Here is a 19,209-nt window from a genome sequence, read left to right on the forward strand (position 1 = left end):
TTGCCTAGCTGTTCTCTCTATTCCCTGGGACCACAGTGTTCCCAGTGTCCTCAAAGAGAACTGCTCTGTCCAATATGGAAAAGATATAAAGAGCTCATAAACTCCATGGAAATTTTTAATAGCAACATCCCTACATTTCTCAAAAAAAAAAAAAAATCTCTAGGAGTTGAAAGATTTTTTTCCTTAGATCACAGGTTGTGGAAGATCATGTGGGCTGCTTCAATTATATTTTAAGTGGTTGGATGTTGTTTATCACCTGGATGGGCTATACGTATGGACAAGGGCTGGGGTAAGTTGCTTTGATAGTTGACTATAAAGAGTGGGTTGAGCTGGCTCAGCACTTCGTCACTCACTGAGATGCCATCCAAGTACTGCTTCAGCATCTCCCGCAGCTTCCCATTGATATCTAGCAGCTGGGCTCGTCTATGTTGGAGGCTCAGTTGCTCCAGTTTCACTTTGTTGTACCTTTTCCAGAAATTCTCCATTCCTATGTAGTCCACCATCACCTGGGAGTGGAGTTACAGGGAGAAGGTGTGCAGCGAGACCCATTAGCAAATGCTGCCCAATGCCCCACCATCCCCCGGGCTTTACCTTGGTGAGCTCCTCAGTAAGCTCTTCTAGATTATTCTCCTGAATCCCCTCCTGCTCCTTAGGAGTCAATACTGATGAATAAAAAGGCAGCACTTTTTCTTCCTCGGTTTCAAATTTCCTACATATTTCAGCAAGTTTAAGGATCTTTTCACCCTATTTGAAGTAGAAAGAGAGTTTATATTAGGAAAGGGCGTGAAGAGGGAAGCTAGTGGAGTTGGTTCCCCTGTTTGAACCCAGGGAAGCTACTCATCCAAGTGGGAAACAATAGCAATAAATACATATAGCAAATGGAGGTTACCGTGTAACACACACTATTCCAAGTATTTTCTTATTGTAAAATTAATTCATAGCCTGGGAAACATAGAAAGACCCCATCTCTACAAAAAATTATTTAAAAGCCAGGCATGGTGGCACATGCCTACAGTCTCAGCTACTGGGGAGGCTGAGATGGAAGGATCACTTGAGCCCAGGAGGCAGAGGCTGGAGTGAGACGAGATGGTGCCACCACACTCCAGCCTGGGCAACTGAGCGAGACCCTGTCTCAAAAAAAAAAAAAAAAAAACATTCATTATTAATAATTCCTTTAAAAAAAAACAAACTCATTCTCTCATTCTTTTTTTTTTTTTTTTTTTTAAAGATGGAGTTTCGCTCTTGTTGCCCAGGCTGGAGTGCAGTGGCACAATCTCGGCTCACTGCAACCTCTGCCTCCAGGGTTCAAACGATTCTCCTGCCTCAGCTTCCCGAGTAGCTGGGATTACAGGCATGTGCCACCATGCCTGGCTAATTTGGTATTTTTAGTAGAGATGGAGTTTCTCCATGTTGGTCAGGCTGGTCTCGAACTCCCAACCTCAAGTGATCCACCTGCCTCGGCCTCCCAAAGTGTTGGGATTACAGGTGTGAGCCACTGCGCCCAGCCAAAACTCATTCATTATTAATTCTTTTTTTTTTTTAGACAGGGTCTTACTCTGTCACCCAGGCTGGGGTGCAGTGGTGCAGTCCTGGCTCACTGCAGCCTCGATGTCCCAGGCTCAAGTGGTCCTCCCATCTCAGCTTCCCAAGTATCTGGGCTCACAGGTATGTGCCACTATGCCCAGCTTTTTTTTGGTAGAGATGGGCTCTCCCTGTGTTGCTCAGGGTGGTCTCAAACTCTTGGGCTCAAGCAATCCTCCCACCTTGGCCTCCCAAAGTGCTGGGATTACAGGCATGAGCCACCATGCCTGGCCAATTCATTTCAATTTAAAATGTAGACCAGACGCGGTGGCTCACGCCTGTAATCCCAGCACTTGAGAAGCCAAGGTGGGTGGATCGCTGAGGTCAGGAGTTCGAGAACATCCTGGCCAACATGGTGAAACCCTGTCTCCACTAAAAATACAAAAATTAGCCGGGTGTGGTGGTGCGCACCTGTAATTCCAGCTACTCAGGAGGCTGAGGCAGGAGAATTGCTTGAACTGGGGAGGTAAAGGTTGCAGCGAGCCAAGATCATGCCACTCCACTCCAGCCGGGGCAACAGAGTGAATAAAACTTCGTCTCAAAAAATAATAATTAATTAAAATGTAAGAGAGGGCTCAACGCAGTGGCTCATGCCTGTAATCCCAGCATTTTAGAAAGCCAGGGTGGGAAGATCATCTGAGGCCAGGAGTTTGACCCAGCCTGGGCAACATGGCGAAACCCCATCTCTACAAAAAATACAAAAGTTAGCTGTGCATTGGGGAGGCTGAGGCGGGAGGAATGCTTGAGCCCAGGAGGCAGAGGTTGCAGTAAGCCAAGATGGTGCCACTGCACTCCAGCCTGGGAGACAGATCCTGTCTCACCAAAAAGAAAAAAAAAAAAGTAGGAAGGGGCTCACCAGGGTGGCTCACACCTCTAATCCCAGCACTTTGGGAGGCCAAGGCAAGAGGACTGCTTGAGGCCAGGAGTTCATAACCATCCTGGGCAACACAGTGAGACCCCATCTGTAGAAATACATAAATAAATAAATTAATTTAATTTAATGTAAGAGGGGAGGAAACATGGAATAAAAAAGGTATTCCAAGTGTCCACTCAGCCAGGAAGCAGGAAGAAGCCCCCGCTATCCTTTCCAAATCCCTTTCACTTTGCAGGGAGGCAGCTTCCTTGACTTTATTCTGATAGTCCTCTCCCCTGTGTTACCTTATCAACAATCTTTCTCAGGGCCTTGAGGGTGGCATTACTTTCCAGGGTGAGTCTGACTAAGTTCTTCTGGGATGCTGCCCGGGCCTGAGTCCTTTGGGCCTTAAGTTTTCGCAGTTGTACCAGGACCAATTCCTTGTCATTACGGATATACCGGTTCTCATCTTCACTCTCACGGCTGTGTATCATGATCTTGCCTTTTGAAATAGTTATGGCATCCTAGAGGAACAGAGTAGATTAGGGGAAATCTACTTGACCAACTGAGGGTCTTCAGTGAGACAGGTAAAAGGGCTGCCTGGGGACTGAAATCAGAGCATATCATCTTTTCCCAACCAATGATCAGTGATGAGGCCCAGGGGAAACAAGGGGAAGCAAAAGAGGGGATAATAGAGCACTTAAAGCAGTGAGTATTTCCAGGTGGCTACACTAACCTGTAGTTTCTGTATTTTTTTCATCTGTACTTCAATCTCTTTGGAGCTCTTCTCATCCTTCACCTGCAGGGTCTCAAAGGCAGCCTTTCGATCCTCTGTGGCATCAGTGTAATTCTTGAGTACATCCTGGAACTTTCTCCACAGATCTTCTACTATGTTCTCCAGGTGCAGTCTTAGAAAGTGCTTCTCTTCTAAATTCTAGCAAGTGACCCCAAAATAGCAAATGTTTGGAATTACCTTATTAGTGCCCTTTCACTTCTACCAGCAATCCCACCCTCTTGAACTGTTTGTAGCATAGTTTAGTACAGAGGTCTCCCATGAAAATGCCTACACAAGACCAGGCAGATGATATAAATACGTTTTGTGGGCCGGGTGGGGCCTGTGGTGAACTGGAGAGGAAATGCTGCATTTGGGAGGAGGAGGGGCAGTCACTGAGCTCCACGTGAGCCTTGCCATTTGGAAATGTGGCCCAGTGTTGCCAGATCTTTAAATTTTTCAAGGGAAGCTGAAAATTTGGATGTTTTTGTGAAATCTCCAATTTTTAAGTGTAGGATGCTTATTCAAAAAATTGTATAAAACACTGTGGGGTAAATAAAAACAAAGAACTCCATACCCAAACCTAGGTCTGTGGGCTGGCTAAGATTGCAACCTCGAGGACAGTGGAAAGCACTTTGGATCAAGGGGCAGGAGACCTAGATTCTCCTGATTCTACCGCAAACCAGCAGCATGACTTTGGCAGGTCATTTTACTTACTTGTGCCTTACTTTCCTCATCTGAAAATCACAGGGGTGAAGCCAGATGATCTCCTTGGTGCTTTTTAGCTCTAAAATGCATTCCCTTGACAATTTAGAATGGTCCTCCCTCCCAACCAATTTTCACAAAATTACAAAAAGCATTAGGGATACCTACAGGGGCAATAGATGTTTTATTGACTGTGTTGGCTAAAGGGGTCTCTTCTACCTCTAGTAGCCTTGAGCATTTTTCTTTTTTTCTTTTTTTAATTTTTTTGAGACAGGGTCTCGCTCTGTCACCCAGGCTGGAGGGCAGTGTTGCTATCACAGTTCACTACAGCCTCCATCTTCTGGGCTCAAGCGATCATCCTACCTCAGCCTCTTAAGCAGCTTGGACCATAGGCACACACTACCACGCCTGGCTATTTTCTTTCTTTTTTTGGGGGGCCAGTAGAGATGGGGGGTACTCCCTATGTTGCCCAGGCTAGTCTTGAACTCCCAGTCTCAAGTGATCCTCCTGCCTTGGCCTACCAAAGTGCTGGGATTACAGGTGTGAGCCACTGTGCCCAGCCTCCTTGAGCATTTTTCTATCACCTCCTCCCACTTCTTGCCTATCTACTCTCCCTCCGTACCATGTTTTTGAGATCATTCCACATGCTCTGGAACTCCAGCTTGCTTTCATACTCAGAATCTATATAGTTCTGCTCCATGGCCATGAAGATATCTTGCAGATAGTGAATCTCTTTCTCATGTTGGTCAATAATTGTCTTCCTGTAGGAGACAAGACACTGTCCCTGCTCTGAGGGATACAGGATATTGACCAATAATGACAATTCAAAGCAGTATGTAATCTATGTGAATGGTACAAACTCTTAGGTACTGATGGAGAAAAGAGAGAGGGAAGGCTTTACTCTTTTTAGGGCTAGAAAGAATGAGTAAGGTTATTTTATTTTGATTTCTGAATGGGTAATACATTCATGTGATACAAAAAAAGTACAAAAGGTTACAGTGAGAAGTCTCTCTCCCATCCCTGTTCCCTGCCAAATGGGTAGGATTTTGATAGTTGAAAGTGGGTAGTTGGTAAAAGGAATTTGAGGAGTTAAATTTAAAAAGAAGAAAAAAAAGTTATTTAAAAAAGTAAAACAATAACATAGCCAGGTGTGGTGGCACGCACCTGTAATCCCAGCTACTGGGGACACTGAGGCAGGAAAATTGCTTGAACCCGGGAGGCAGAGGTTGCAGTGAGCTGAGATCGTGCCACTGCATGCCAGCCTGGACAACAGAGCAACACTCCGTCTTGAAAAAACAAAACAAAATAAAAAAATAAAACAATAAAAAAATAGTGAAAGAAAAAAAAGAAGAAAGTGGGTGGTGAAGGTACACAGACAGGGACCTGACGTGAGTAAAGGGAAGCTAGAGCTGCAAACTTAAGCCCGAGTTTGTTTAAAAGGAACCAAGATATTCTCTGCTGGGGGTCCTGTGATAATCAATGTGGGATGCTCCAAGATACTAGCCACTTGCTTACAGGCAACTCCTTGACACAGACTCTGGGCACTCCCCTAGATTCAATTCCCCATCTTCTCTTAGGCCCCCATACCTTTCTGTCTCAAACTCCTTGGTTAGGGCTTCCAGCTCCATGTTGTAACTTTCCTCCAGGAGACTGAGCCGGCGCCTCTGCAGGGCCAAGAGCTGGTCAACATTGTGCAAGTGGCTGCGCAGGGCACGGGCGTACTGCTCCTCGGCTTCGGACAGGTCTTTAGCTAAAGACTAGGCCAGAAAGAGAGAGTTACCATTCCAGCTGAATAGCATCTCTGTGAGAAAATAAAAATATATTCAGCTGGCAGTTTTTTCTTTGTTCCTAATGCCAATTCTTTGACTTTAAGAATGCCGGCTGTCCTCCTCACTCTTGTGTAAAGCAAGAGTGATGGCAAGGGCTGGGCAAGGTGGCTCGCATTTGTAATCCCAACACTTTGGGTGGCCAAGGTGGGAGGATTACATGAGCCTGGGAGCTCAAGACTAGCCTGGGCAACATAGTGAGACCCCCCCATCTCTACAAAAACAAACAAACAAACCAAAAAACCCATAAAAATTACCCAGGCCGTAGTCCCAGCTACTCACAAGGCCTGGGCAGGAGGATTGCTTAAGCCCAGGAGTTCAAAGTTGCAGTGAGCTGTGATCATGCCACTACACTCCAGCCTGGGTGACAGAACAAGACCCTGTCTCAAAAAAAAAAAAAAAAAAGACCGGGCACGGTGGCTCACACCTGTAATCCCAGCACTTTGGGAGGCCGAGGTGGGCAGATCACGAGGTCAGGAGTTCAAGACCAGCCTGACCAACATGGTGAAGCCCTGTCTCTACTAAAAATACAAAAATGCCGGGCGCAGTGGCACAAGCCTGTAATCCCAGCACTTTGGGAGGCCAAGGCGGGTGGATCATGAGGTCAGGAGTTCGAGACCAGCCTGGCCAACATAGTGAAACCCCATCTCTACTAAAAATAAGAAAAAAAAATTCCGGCCATGGTGGCAGGTGCCTGTAATCCCAGCTACTTGGGAGGCTGAGGCAAGAAGAATTGCTTGAACCTGGGAGGCAGAGGTTGCAGTGAGCCGAGATTGCACCACTGCACTCCAGCCCGGGTGACAGTGCGAGACTCAGTCTCAAAATAAATAAATAAATAAATAAATAATAAAAATACAAAAGTTAGCTGGTGTGGTGAAGCGTACCTATAATCCCCGCTACTCAGGAGGCTGAGGCAGGAAAATCGCTTGAACCCGGGAGGCCAAGTTTGCATTGAGCTGAGATCACGCCACTGCACTCCAGCATGGGTGACAGAGCGAGACTCCGTCTCAAAAAAGAAAAAGAAGTGATAGCAAAGAGCCCCATGAAGCCAGCCAGTGTCCTGTGGATGACTAACATTTGCAGTGATGTAGCTACCACTGAAAAGAATCAGGGATTCTTGGAGAAATGGGTGCTTTGAGGTCTGATGCAGAAAATAAGTTGAACCTGGGATATCTTTTTTTTTTTTTTTTTTTTTTTGAGACGGAGTCTTGCTCTGTCACCAGGCTGGAGTGCAGTGGTGCGATCTTGGCTCACTGCAACCTTGGCCTCCCAGGTTCAAACGATTCCTGCCTCAGCTTCCCAAGTAGCTGGGACTACAGATGCATGCCACCACGACCAGCTAATTTTTTACATTTTTAGTAGAGACAGGGTTTCACCATGTTGGCCAGGATGGTCTCGATCTCTTGACCTTGTGATCCACCTGGCTTGGCCTCCCAAAGTGCTGGGATTATGGGCGTGAGCCACCGCACCTGGCAGAACCTGGGGTATCTTATCATAAAAAATAGCAAAGAAACTATAAAAGACCAAAAGGGTCATGTCAGAAGGACCCAGGAACCAACATGAAGTGCCTCACTGAGGCAGATTTTCCAAAGAAAATCACAGCAATATCTCCCATCCTACAATTCTCTGCTATGTGACCTTGCCACTCCCCATCAAAAGGTGGTGTCTCTTCTTCCAGCTCCTTGAATTTGGGCAGACCCTATGACTACATGGGTCAACAGAATATGGTGGAAGTGACACTATGCCAGTCCCAGGCATAACCCTTGGCTGGCCTGGCAGTTTCTGCTTCCCGCCCCTTAGAATGCTTGTTCTTAGGATGGTCCCTCCAGGAGCCTAACAGTCATGCTGTGAGAAGCCAAGTGCACATGAATTTTTTTTTTTTCTTTTTTTTGAGACGGCGTCTCGCTCTGTTGCCCAGGCTGGAGTGCTGGAGCACAGTGGCGCGATCTTGGCTCACTGCAAGCTCCGTCTCCCGGGTTCACGCCATTCTCCTGCCTCAGCCTCCTGAGTAGCTGGGACTACAGGAGCCCGCCACTATGGCCAGCTAATTTTTTTATTTTTTAGTAGAGAGATGGAGTCTCACTCTGTCGCCCAGGCTGGAGTGCAGTGGTGCGATCTCGGCTCATTGCAACCTCCTCCCCACAGAGTCAAGTGATTCTCCTGCCTCAGCTTCCCACAGTAGCTGGGATTACAGGCACACACCACCACACCTGGCTAATTTTTTATATTTTTTAGTAGAGATGAGATTTCACCATGTTGGTCAGGCTGGTCTCAAACTCCTGACCTCGTGATCCGTCATCCTCGGCCTCCTAAAGTGCTGGGATTACAGGCGTGAGCCACCGTGCCCAGCCAGAAGTTTTTTTTTTTTTAATCAGTTATCACTGGAGGATACCAGACAACCAATTTTTTTTAAAAACTGGTAAATAAAGGCAAGAGAAAGAATCAAGCATTTATCTTGCCTTTCCTATATAAACTATAGCTCTGAGTAATTGAATAGAAAATGAGGGGAAGTATCTCTTTTCAGAAATACTCAAGCTAATGAACAAAAAATGAATAATACTATTAGAAAATCAGGCCAGGCACAGTGGCTCACACCTGTAATCCCAGATCTTTGGGAGGCTGAGGCAGGAAGATCATCTGAAGCAAGGGTTTGAGGCCAAGAGTTTGAGACTAACCTGGGCAACAGAGTGAGGCCCCCATCTCTATTTCTTTTTCTTTTTTTTTCTTACCGGATCACTACATCCAGACCCCATCTCTATTTCGATTTCTTTTTCTTTTGAGTCAGGGTCTTGTCCTGTCACCCAGGCTGGGGTCAGGTGGCATGATCACAACTCACTGCAGCCTCAACCTCCCAGGCTCAATTGATCCCCCACCTCAGCCCCCTGAGTAGCTGGGACTACAGGCTAATTTTCACCATGCCCAGCTAATTTTTAAGTTTTTTTGTAGACAGGTTTTTGCCATGTTGCCCAGGCTGGTCTCAAACTCCTGGGCTCAAAGGATCTGCCGCCTCAGCCTCCCAAAGTGTTGGGATTACAAGCATGAACCACTGTGCCTGGCCCCATCTCTATTTCTAAAATAAAATTTAAACATTTTAAAAATAAGCATTTTTGCATCTCCCAATGATTTAATGGATCAACAGCTGCTAACATCACAAAAAGAGAGCTAGACAATATGTGCCTTTTGATACAACATCGCTAAGCATCTAAATCCAGTTACCAAAATAAAAATACAGAGGAGAAAGTAATGTGTTAAACTGCAATACAGAATAGTATGCGGTTGTAAAATAAGAAGCTCTTTATGGGAAAATATGGAACAATCTCTTACATATATGAGCACAATCTTGGCTCACTGCAACCTCTGCTTCCCAGGCTCAGGTGATCCTCCTACCTCAGCCTCCCCAGTAGCTGGGACTATAGGCACATACCACCACGCCCGGCTAATTTACATATTCTTAGTAGAGACAGGGTTTTACCATGTTGCCCAGGCCGATCTCGAACTCCTAGGCTCAAGCGATCCGCCTGCATTGGCCTCCCAAAGTGCTGGGATTTCAGGCATGAGCCACTGTGCCCGGCCTCCAAGATATATTATTAAGTGAAAAAAGCAAGGTGCAGAATAGTATATAATAAGATCATTTATGTAAAAAAAGAAAAAAGTTTCCTTATGAAACTAGAATTATTGGAAGGAACACTGGGTTCCTGGAAGGCACTGGTGGGGAGGAACTTTTCTCTATATAACCTTTTTTTCTTTTGAATTTTGAATAATGTGAGTGTATTACCTTCAAAAAAGTAAAACAAGATTAAACAGAAAAGCATTTACGGAATTGCCCACATGATCCAGGCACCTTGAGTCCACTCACTGTAAACTACCATGACCTCTACACAGAGATAGCTTTTACCTTATATGTTTACAATGATAAAAGGATCTTATGAAATAGGTTCTGATAATGGAAGACTATTCACTCACTCAACAAATGTTTACCTCACCCCTGCTATGTACCAGCACTGTGCTGGATGTTGAGGATTCAGAGATAAAAAGATATGCCCACTGCTCCCAAAGGAGCTTACAGTCTAGTAGGAAGAGTTACATAAATAGAAAATCACAACATAACATGGAAATTGCTCTAAGGTTGATGATTTATTGAGTGACAATGAGATATAAAGGATTGAGTGCCTACATCTGACTAAGCACTGGGAAAGGCTTCATAAGAGATGTCATTTCTATCAACTCTTGAAGGAGGAATGAAAGTTTGCCAGGATGGCCAGGCATGGTGGCTCACTCCTGTAATCCCAGCACTTTGGGAGGCTGAGGCAGGCGGATCACCTGAGGTCAGGAGTTCCAGACCAACCTGGCCAACATGATGAAGCCCCGTCTCTACTAAAAATACAAAAATTAGCCAGCATGGTGGTGCACACCTGTAGTCCCAGCTATGCAGGAGGCTGAGGCAGGAGGATTACTTAAACCTGGGAGGTGGAGACTGCAGTGAGCAGAGATTGCACCACCGCACTCCACCCTGGGCAACAGAGTGAGACTCCGTCTCAGAAAAAAAAAAAAAAAGAGGCTGGGCGCGGTGGCTCACGCCTGTAATCCCAACATTTTGGGAGGCCGAAGTGGGCAGATCACTTGAGGTCAGGAGTTCGAGACCAGCTGGCCAACATGGCGAAACCCCGTATCTACTAAAAATACAAAAATTAGCTGAGTGTCGTGGCGCACGCCTGTAATCCCAGCTACTTGGGAGGCTGAGGCAGCAGAATCACTTGAACCCGAGAGGCGAAGGTTACAGTGAGCCAAGATCGCTCCACTGCACTCCAGCCTGGGAGACAGAATGAGACTCCATCTCAAAAAAATAAATAAATAAAAATAAAAATAATAAGAAAGTTTGCCAGGACTACTGGAGAAGAAATGGAGATGAGAATTCCAGATACGGGGAATAGCATGTGCAAAGGCACAGGTAAGAAACAAGGCTGGCTATGAAAAGTACAGGTAGGCAGAGGCCAGGTGTGGTGGCTCATACCTGTAATACCCAGCACTTTGGGAGGCCAAGGCAGGTGGATCACCTGAAGTGGGGAGTTCGAGATCAGCCTGACCAACATAGAGAAACCCCGTCTCTACTAAAAATACCAAATTAGCTGGGCGTGGTGGCACATGCCTGTAATCCCAGCTACTTGGGAGGCTGAGGCAGAAGAATCGCTTGAACCCAGGAGGTGGAGGTTGCGGTGAGCCGAGATCGCGCCATTTCACTCCAGCGTGGGCAACAAGAGCAAAACTCCATCTCAAAAAAAAAACAAAAAAAGAGAAAGAAAAGTACAGGTGGGAACCAGATCATGAGGGCTTTGATGTTTTTACTGTGGAGTCTGGATTTTTTCCTGTAGATGGGGGAACCACTAGGATTTAAACAGTGGAGTGACAGGATTAGATTTCTGCTTTAGAAAGATAATCCTGGTACTCATGCCTATAATCCCAGCACTTTAGGAGGCCGAGGCAGGTGGATCACCTGAGGCCAGGAGTTAGAGACCAGCCTGGCCAATGTGGTGAGACCCCATCTCTACTAAAAATGCAGAAATTAGCTGGACGTGGTGGCATGCACCTGTAATCCCAGCTACTCAGGAGGCTGAGGCAGGAGAATCACTTGAACCTGGGGGGCAGAGGTTGCAGTGAGCCAAGATTGTGCCACTGCACTCCTGCCTGGGTGACTCTGTCTAAAAATAAAATAAATAAATACATAAATAATAATAATAATAATAATAATCCTGGTAGTTCTGCAGAGAATCTAGAGGCAGTTCAATGTGAAGGGTGGAAAACAGGAAACTATTACTAATAGTGTAGGTTAGAGATGATGCCCAGGTCTCAACTACAGGAGGACAGTGGAAAAGGACAGCAGGGTATAGCTTTGAAAACTACTTTAAAGTAGACGACTTATACAACACTTAGTAACAGAGGTCAGGGATAGATGCAAAATCTAGGATGGACTGAGCCCAGTGGCTCATGCCTGTAATACTAGCACTTTGGGAGGCCAAAGTGGGAGGACTGCTTGAGGCCAGGAGTTCAAGACCAGCATGGGCAACATAACGAGACTGCATCTCTATAAAAAATTTAAAAATTTGTTAGGTGAGGTGGTATGCACCTGTGGTCCCAGCTACTCCAGAGGGTGAGGTGGGAGGATCAGCCTGGGCAACACAGCGAGACCTTGTCTCTACTAAAAATTAAAATAATTTAAAAATTTAGCCAGTCATAGTGAGAGCCTGTAGTCCCAACTGCTCAGGTGGGAGGATCACTTGAGCCCAGGAGCTTGAGTGTAGTGAGCTATGATTGTGCTACTGCACTTCAGTCTGGACAACAAAGTGAGACTCTGTCTCAAAAAATAAAATAAAATAAAGCCAGGGTAATGTGTAAGATTGGCCCTAGAAAACTGGTTAAAGGGTGAGATGGCCAGACTCAGAAATCCGGGGAATGCTGAAGTTCAGAGGATGGAGAAAGGAAGATAAACTCACTGGAGTGACTGATTTATGTCCCAGAGGTAGGAAAAATGACAGAATGGTGTCATGCAAGCCAAAGGAGAATTTCAAGACCCAGGGCATGACCAAGAATGTCAGTGCCATAGACAGGTTAGGTTAGATAAAGACTAAATGATGAAAAGTAGCCACAATTCTGAACCAGTGGCCTTTACCTGAGCAGTTTCCTAGAGAAGGGTAGAAATCAGATGTTGTGGGATACAGGGTAAAATGGAAGTGAAGAAGTAGAGATAGTGAGGATCACTAACATTTCCACATTTAATATGTGTAGTCTCATTCAGGAATGACCCTGAAGGTGGTTAATATTAACAGTGTGTGATCTACCTAAGCAAGAACTGTTATCATAAGCTGCAAGGCTGCTGTGTAGGAAGAAGTTAATTGTCTCGGGGTGAACCTGGCCAACTACTCAGCTTCCCTTAACCCATTCATGCCTGAGGTTGCAAATATTTTTTGTGAAAAATCAGATCTTGGCGATGACCTTGAACAGTACGAGATACATAACTCCCACAAACTTAGCATTCCAATAATGGAACACTAGGCAATGAACACTGCTGTTCTTATCAAGTGTTTTTTTTTTTTTGAGACGGAGTCTCGCTCTGTCACCCGGGCTGGAGTGCAGTGGCACAATCTCTGCTCACTGCAAGCTCCACCTCCCGGGTTCATGCCATTCTCCCGCCTCAGCCTCCCGAGTAGCTGGGACTACAGGTGCCCGCCACCACGCCCGGCTAATTTTTTGTATTTTTAGTGGAGATGGGGTTTCACCGTGTTAGCCAGGATGGTCTCGATCTCCTGACCTCGTGATCCGCCTGCCTCAGTCTCCCAAAGTGCTGGGATTACAGGCTTGAGCCACCGTGCCTGGCCCTCTTATCAAGTGTTTGATAACTTCCAATAAGTGTCTGAAAAAGCCTCTTAAAAATCCATAAGGTATGGGCTGGGCGCGGTGGCTAACGTCTGTAATCCCAGCACTTTGGGAGGCCGAGGCAGGTGGATCACCTAAGGTCAGGAGTTCCAGACCAGCCTGGCCAACATGGTGAAATCCCGTCTCCACTAAAAAATACAAAAATTACCTGGGCTTGGTGGTGGGCGCCTGTAATCCCAGCTATTCAGGAGGTTGAGGCAGGAGAATCGCTTGAACCCAGGAGGCAGAGGTTGCAGTGAGCTGAGATCACGCCACTGTACTCCAGCCTGGTGACAAGAGTGAAACTCCTCAGTGGCTGGGTGTGGTGGCTCACGCCTGTAATCCCAGCACTTTGGGAGACCGAGGTGGGCGGATCACCTGAGGTCGGGAGTTTAAGACCAGCCTAACCGACATGGAGAAACCCCATCTCTACTAAAAATACAAAATTAGTGGGCGTGGTGGCACATGCCTGTAATCCCAGCTACTCAGGAGGCTGAACTCGGGAGGCGGAGGTTGCAGTGAGCCAAGACTGCGCCATTGCACTCCAGCCTGGGCAACAAGAGTGAAACTCTGCCTCAAAAAAAAAAAAAAAAAAAAAAAAAAAAAAAAAAATCCATAAGGTGTAACTGGTGGGGTGTGGACTTCTAATGAATAATGGTTATTGCAAATTTGAGGACTCTTAATATTTATCTCTGGAAGCTGCCCAGGGTCTGCTGAGCTCTTTCCCCAGGGATTAGGCTATGAAAGAGAAATGTGTGTTTTCTAGAGGGGGAATACCATGTTGGCAATGTATATTTTGCTGTTACTGTGGGCTTTGTTTTGTTGAAAATGGAAAAGACTCTGGCTGGGTGCAGTGGCTCACGCCTGTAATCCCAGCACTTTGGGAGGCCAAGGCGGGTGGGTCACAAGGTCAGGAGATCGAGACCATCCTGGCCAACATGGTGAAACCCCCATCTCAACTAAAAATACAAAAATTAGCCAGGCGTGGTGGCACATGCCTGTAGTCACAGCTACTCGGGAGGCTGAGGCAGAAGAATCACTTGAACCTGGGAGGCAGAGGTTGCACTGAGACGAGATTGTGCCACTGCACTCCAGCCTGGCAACAGAGCAAGACTCCGTCTCAAATAAATAAATAAATAAATAAATAATGGAAAAGACTAAGGAGAAGGCAGTAAATGGAGGCAGAATATTAAAAGTAAGACAAAAGAAGGGGTACAGAAAATCCCTTAGAAGAAAAGATAGGATGGAATCAAGAACTCAAGAACCTCCCAAGAGCATAAGGATGGCTGATTGAATTGCTTAGAAATCCAGAACTGCTCTTACCCATGGAGATCTTCTCAACCTTATCCAGGGCCACTGAAGTTGAATCAAGAGGCCAGACAATTTAGTTGAACGGAGCACTGCAGTGGGAATCAATAAACACATGCTGGAGTCCTGGTTCTCTCACTGACTAGCTATGTGACCTTGGGCAAGTCAGTTCCCCTCTGGAACTGAGCCTTCTGACATTGAAATGAAGGTGTGGGACTCATTTCAAGTCACTGGGTGATGTCTACTGTGGCTTATGACTCTACTATTGGATAGTACTGGTTTTGGGCAATAGATGACAAGAAGAGTGGGTCCTCTAAGGGAGAGACGGATGAAAGCCCAATATTCTATTTTTTATTTCTGTGAAAACCATTATTACCAATAGCCTGGCTTTCTCACAGCCTGTGTCTTGTGAGGGCTTTAAGATGGATTCACTAGGCTCATTCTATTAAGAGGTCAGGAAGCCATACTCAAGGTTTCCTTGGAAAGAGTGCCTACCTTGATGACATTGTCCTTACAGTCCACCACTCGTTCAAATGTTTGGCTGAGGATCTCAATGTCCTTATGAAGTTCTCTGGTCTTGACTTCCCGAAGGACAGTTCTCCACTGTGTGTTAATCTTATTAAGGTTCAGAGCACTGTTGTGTTCCTCCTTGGCCAGCTTGTCCTGTGTGAAGGAATAAATATACCTCCAGGAAGTCAGGGCCTTTCAGTACAACAAACAAGATCACTCTTAATTTGTCAGCTGACACCTTACCCCTTTTCGATGGGAACGGCCTGATGGCATTTAGGGAGGGCAAGGGTGAATTTCCTTCAGGGTGGGAGCATCAGAGTAGGATGTTGTTTGTAATGACCTATCTCCAGGGAGAATATCAGCATTCCAGACAGCTGGGACAGCTGACAGGACCTACGGTCCCAGTTCTGGGATTCAGTAAAGATTGCCAAGCCGTATACCACGCACCCCCTCCGTGCTTCGCAGAGAACACCCCCGCCTCCCAAACAATGTTGCCTGAAATCTAAGTGTATCTGGGTCTCAGGATTTCCGGAGGAGGGGAGGTCAGGATGAAAATGAGGTTTCCTCAGTGACAGGGCCAGGGCAGGTGGTGGATGGGGTTGAGCAGGACATAATGCAAAAGGCCATCACCTTCAAGAACTGGCTGAGGAGCCTCTCCTTCTTTTTGGCCATCTCCTCCTCTGCCAGCAACTTCTGCTGAAACAGAAGCAGCTGCTCCTCATCGGACAGGGGCGTCTTGGCCATTTTTTCTTTCTTAGGCATGGGGGCAGGGGATTGGATCCAGGAAAGAAGCCTCGGTCTGCCTCGGCCCGCGTTACAGAGCTTAGAAGAAAAATGTCCCTAGAAAGGGGCCTTCCAGAAGTGCCCCTGGTTGTGGGCGGTTGTGGGACCGGAGATCTCAGCCCTCGAACAGGAGAGATCCCCGGCTATCAGTGAGGCTGAGCTCTCCCACGGTAAGACGCGTCTAGTCTCCTAGCAACGAGGATCTCGCTAACATGGAGAGGCAACAGGCTGGAAGAGTCCCTGTCTTGGAGCGCCCCCTACCCAGTGGAGGACCGCGGTCGGTTTTTGAGAGGGTCCTTTTAACTCTCAAAAACCTGTCTCCTCAGTGCATTTTATTTATTTATTTATTTATTTATTTATTTATTTATTTATTTATTTATTTTTGACATAGAGTCTCTCTCTGTCGCCTAGGCTGGGCACGATCTCGGCTCACTGCAACCTCCGCCTCCCGGGTTCCAGCAATTCTCCTGTCTCAGCCTCCCCTCAGTGCACTTTTATAAACCGTCCTCAGACCCCTTGGGAAGCCCAAGATCGTCAAAAAGAGAACCAAGAAGTTTATCCGGCACCAGTCTGACCGATATGTCAAAATTAAGCGTAACTGGCGGAAACCCAGAGGTATTGACAACAGGGTTCGTGGAAGGTTCAAGGGTTAGATCTTGATGCCCAACATTGATTATGGGAGCAACAAGAAAACAAAGCACATGCTGCCCAGTGGCTTCCGGAAATTCCTGGTCCACACGTCAAGGAGCTGGAAGTGCTGCTGTTGTGCGACAAATCTTACTGTGCTGAGATCGCTCACAATGTTTCCTCCAAGAACCGCAAAGCCATCGTGGAAAAGAGCTGCCCAGCTGGCCGTCAGAGTCACCAACCCCAATCCCAGGCTGCGCAGCAAAGAAAATGAGTAGACAGCTCATGTGCATGTTTTGTGTTTAAATAAAACTGTAAAAACTGCAAACAACAACAACAAAAACCTTTTTTAAAAAGATAAGTGTTGGAGAGAATGTGGAGAAACGAGAACCCTCATATATTGGTGGTAGAAATGTAAAATGGTGTAGCCACTTTGGAAAACAGTTTGGCAATTTTTTAAAATGTTAAACATAAATTTACCATGTGACCCAATAATTTCACTCTTAGGGATCTGCCTAAGAGAAATGAAAGCATGTATACACATAAAAACTTGCACAGGAATTTTCTTATCTGTCTCACTCATAATAGCCCAGTTGGAAAAATTGGAGACAACCTAAATGTCCATTAACATGTGAATGAGTAGACAAAATATGCTATGTCCATACAATGGAATATTATTCAGAACAAACTATGGATACCAGCTACAATGTGGATGAACCTCAAAAAGAATATGCAGGCTGGGCGCTGTGCCTCACACCTGTAATCCCAGCACTTTGGGAGGCCGAGGCGGGAGGATCATTTTGGCCCGAGATTGAGACTAGCTTGAGCAATGTGGCGAAACCCCTTCTCTACAAAAAATACAAAAGAAGTTAGCTGGGCGTGGTGGTGCGTACCTGTTATCCCAGCTACTCCAGGAGGCTGAGGTGCGAAGATCACCTGAGCCCCAGAGGTCAAGCCATAGTCAAGCCACTGCACTCCAGTTGGGTGACAGAGCAGCCCTGTCTCAAAAAGAAACAACAACAAAAACAAAACAAACAAACCCTTTTTTTTTTTTTAAGACTGGAGTCTCACTCTGTCACCCAGGCTAGAGTGCAGTGCGTGATCTCGGCTCATTGCAACCTCCACCGCCCGGATTCAAGAAATTCTCCTGCCTCACCCTCCCGAGTAGCTGGACTACAGGTGTCACCACCATGCCTGCCTAATTTTTGTATTTTTAGTAGAGACGGGGTTTCATCATCTTGGCCAGGTTGGTCTCAAACTCCTGACCTCAAATGATCCACCCACCTCGGCCTCCCAAAGTGCTGGGATTACAGGCGTGAGCCACCATGTTCGGCCAAAAAAACCCCTATGCTCAGTGAAATAAGCCAGACACAAGTGATTACATATTGTTTGGTTCCATTTATATGAAATATCCGGAAAAGGCCAAGCTATAAAGACAGAAAGTAGATTACTTTCTTTTCTTCTCCCTTCCCTTCCCTTCCTTTCTTTCTCTCTTTCTCTCTCTCTCTCTCCCTCTCCCTCTCTCTCCCTCTCCCTCTCTCTCTCTTTTTTTGACTGAGTCTTTCTCTGTTGCCCAGGCTGGAGTGAGGTGGCACAGTCCCGGCTCACTGCAACCTGCACCTCCCAGGTTCAAGTGATTCTCCTGCCTCAGCTTCCCAAGTAGCTGGGATTACAGGCACCCGCTACCACACCCGGCTAATTTTTTGTATTTTTAGTAGAGATGGGGTTTCACCATGTTGGATCACCTAAGGTCGGGAGTTCGGGACCAGCCTGACCAACATGGAGAAACCCCATCACTACTAAAAATACAAAATTAGCTGGGCGTGGTGGCACATGCCTGTAATCCCAGCTACTCAGGAGGCTGAGGCAGGAGAATTGCTTGGACCCGGGAGGCGGAGGTTGCGGTGAGCTGAGATCGTGCCATTGCACTCCAGCCTGGGCAACAAGAGCGAAACTCCGTATTAAAAAAAAAAAAAAAAAAAAAAAGCAAATTATGTGATATGCAACATGTGCCCCAATAAAGTTGTTTTAAATATGAAATATAATACATTACTCAGAACTCTCCAGAAAAACAGAACCATTAGGATGTGTGTATTTATTTATTATAAGCAATCGGTGTTATTATTGGAGGCTCAGAAGTCCCAAGATCTGCAATTAGCAACCTGGAGATTTAGGAGAACCGATGTGTAGTTCTAGACTAAAAGCCAGCCAGTTCAAGGTCCAAGAAGAGTCAATGTTTCAGTCTGAGTCAGAAGGCCAGAAAAGACTGCCTCAGCTTAGGCAGTTAGTCAGGAGGAGCTGCTTTTACTCAGCCTTTTTGGTTTATTCATGTCTTCAATGATTGGATGAGGCTCACCCATGTTACAAGGGCAATCTGCTTTACTCAATCTACCACTAATTAATTCTCAATCCAATTCAAATGTTAATCTCATCTGGAAACACCCTCACAGACACAACCAGAATAATTTTTTTTGTTGTTTATTTTTCTTTAGACAGAAAACTCATTTTGTCACCCAGGCTGGAGTACAGTGATGCAATTGTAGCTCAGTGCAACCTCGAACTCCTGGACTTTAGGGATCCTCCCACCTCAGCCTTCTGAGTAGCTGGGACTACAGGTGTGCACCACCATACTCAGTTTTTTTTTTTTTTTTTTTTTTTTTTTTTTAGACATAGTCTTGCTGTTGCTGTTGTCAGCCTGCGCTGGAGTGCAATGGCATGATCTTGGCTCACTACAATCTCCGCCTCGCAGGTTTCAGCAATTCTCCTGACTCAGCCTCCGGAGTAGCTGAGATTACAGGCATCCACCACCACGCCTAGCTAATTTTTGTATTTTTAGT

General features: G+C 46.1%; 1 protein-coding gene and 1 pseudogene across 1 annotated transcript; one reads left to right on the forward strand and one right to left on the reverse strand.

The window, feature by feature from the left end:
* Positions 1-97: 97 nt before the first annotated feature.
* On the reverse strand, positions 98-15,967 carry CCDC65 (coiled-coil domain containing 65). The gene is made up of 8 exons (XM_008951149.4): positions 15,593-15,967; positions 14,948-15,115; positions 5,499-5,668; positions 4,534-4,672; positions 3,171-3,368; positions 2,740-2,958; positions 592-744; positions 98-506 (listed from the first exon to the last, which is right to left on the reverse strand). Exons 1-8 carry the CDS (start codon positions 15,722-15,724, stop codon positions 231-233), a joined length of 1,455 nt encoding a protein of 484 aa, XP_008949397.1. The 5' UTR covers positions 15,725-15,967; the 3' UTR covers positions 98-230.
* Positions 15,968-16,245: 278 nt separating this feature from the next.
* LOC134728458 (large ribosomal subunit protein eL32-like) lies at positions 16,246-18,363 on the forward strand (annotated as a pseudogene).
* The last annotated feature ends 846 nt before the right edge of the window (positions 18,364-19,209 follow it).

Source organism: Pan paniscus, chromosome 10 (assembly GCF_029289425.2).
Source record: "Pan paniscus chromosome 10, NHGRI_mPanPan1-v2.0_pri, whole genome shotgun sequence".
NCBI lineage: Eukaryota > Metazoa > Chordata > Mammalia > Primates > Hominidae > Pan > Pan paniscus.

Bases quoted from the DNA above. Each gene is read 5' to 3' on its own strand.
- CCDC65 (XM_008951149.4), bottom strand. From the start codon at position 15,724: ATGCCTAAGAAAGAAAAAATGGCCAAGACGCCCCTGTCCGATGAGGAG. The intron at 15,116-15,592 runs GTGATGGCCTTT...TCCTTCACACAG, and splicing joins TCCTCAGCCAGTTCTTGAAG to GACAAGCTGGCCAAGGAGGA. The intron at 5,669-14,947 runs GTAGGCACTCTT...TTTCTGGCCTAG, and splicing joins GTAAGGACAATGTCATCAAG to TCTTTAGCTAAAGACCTGTC.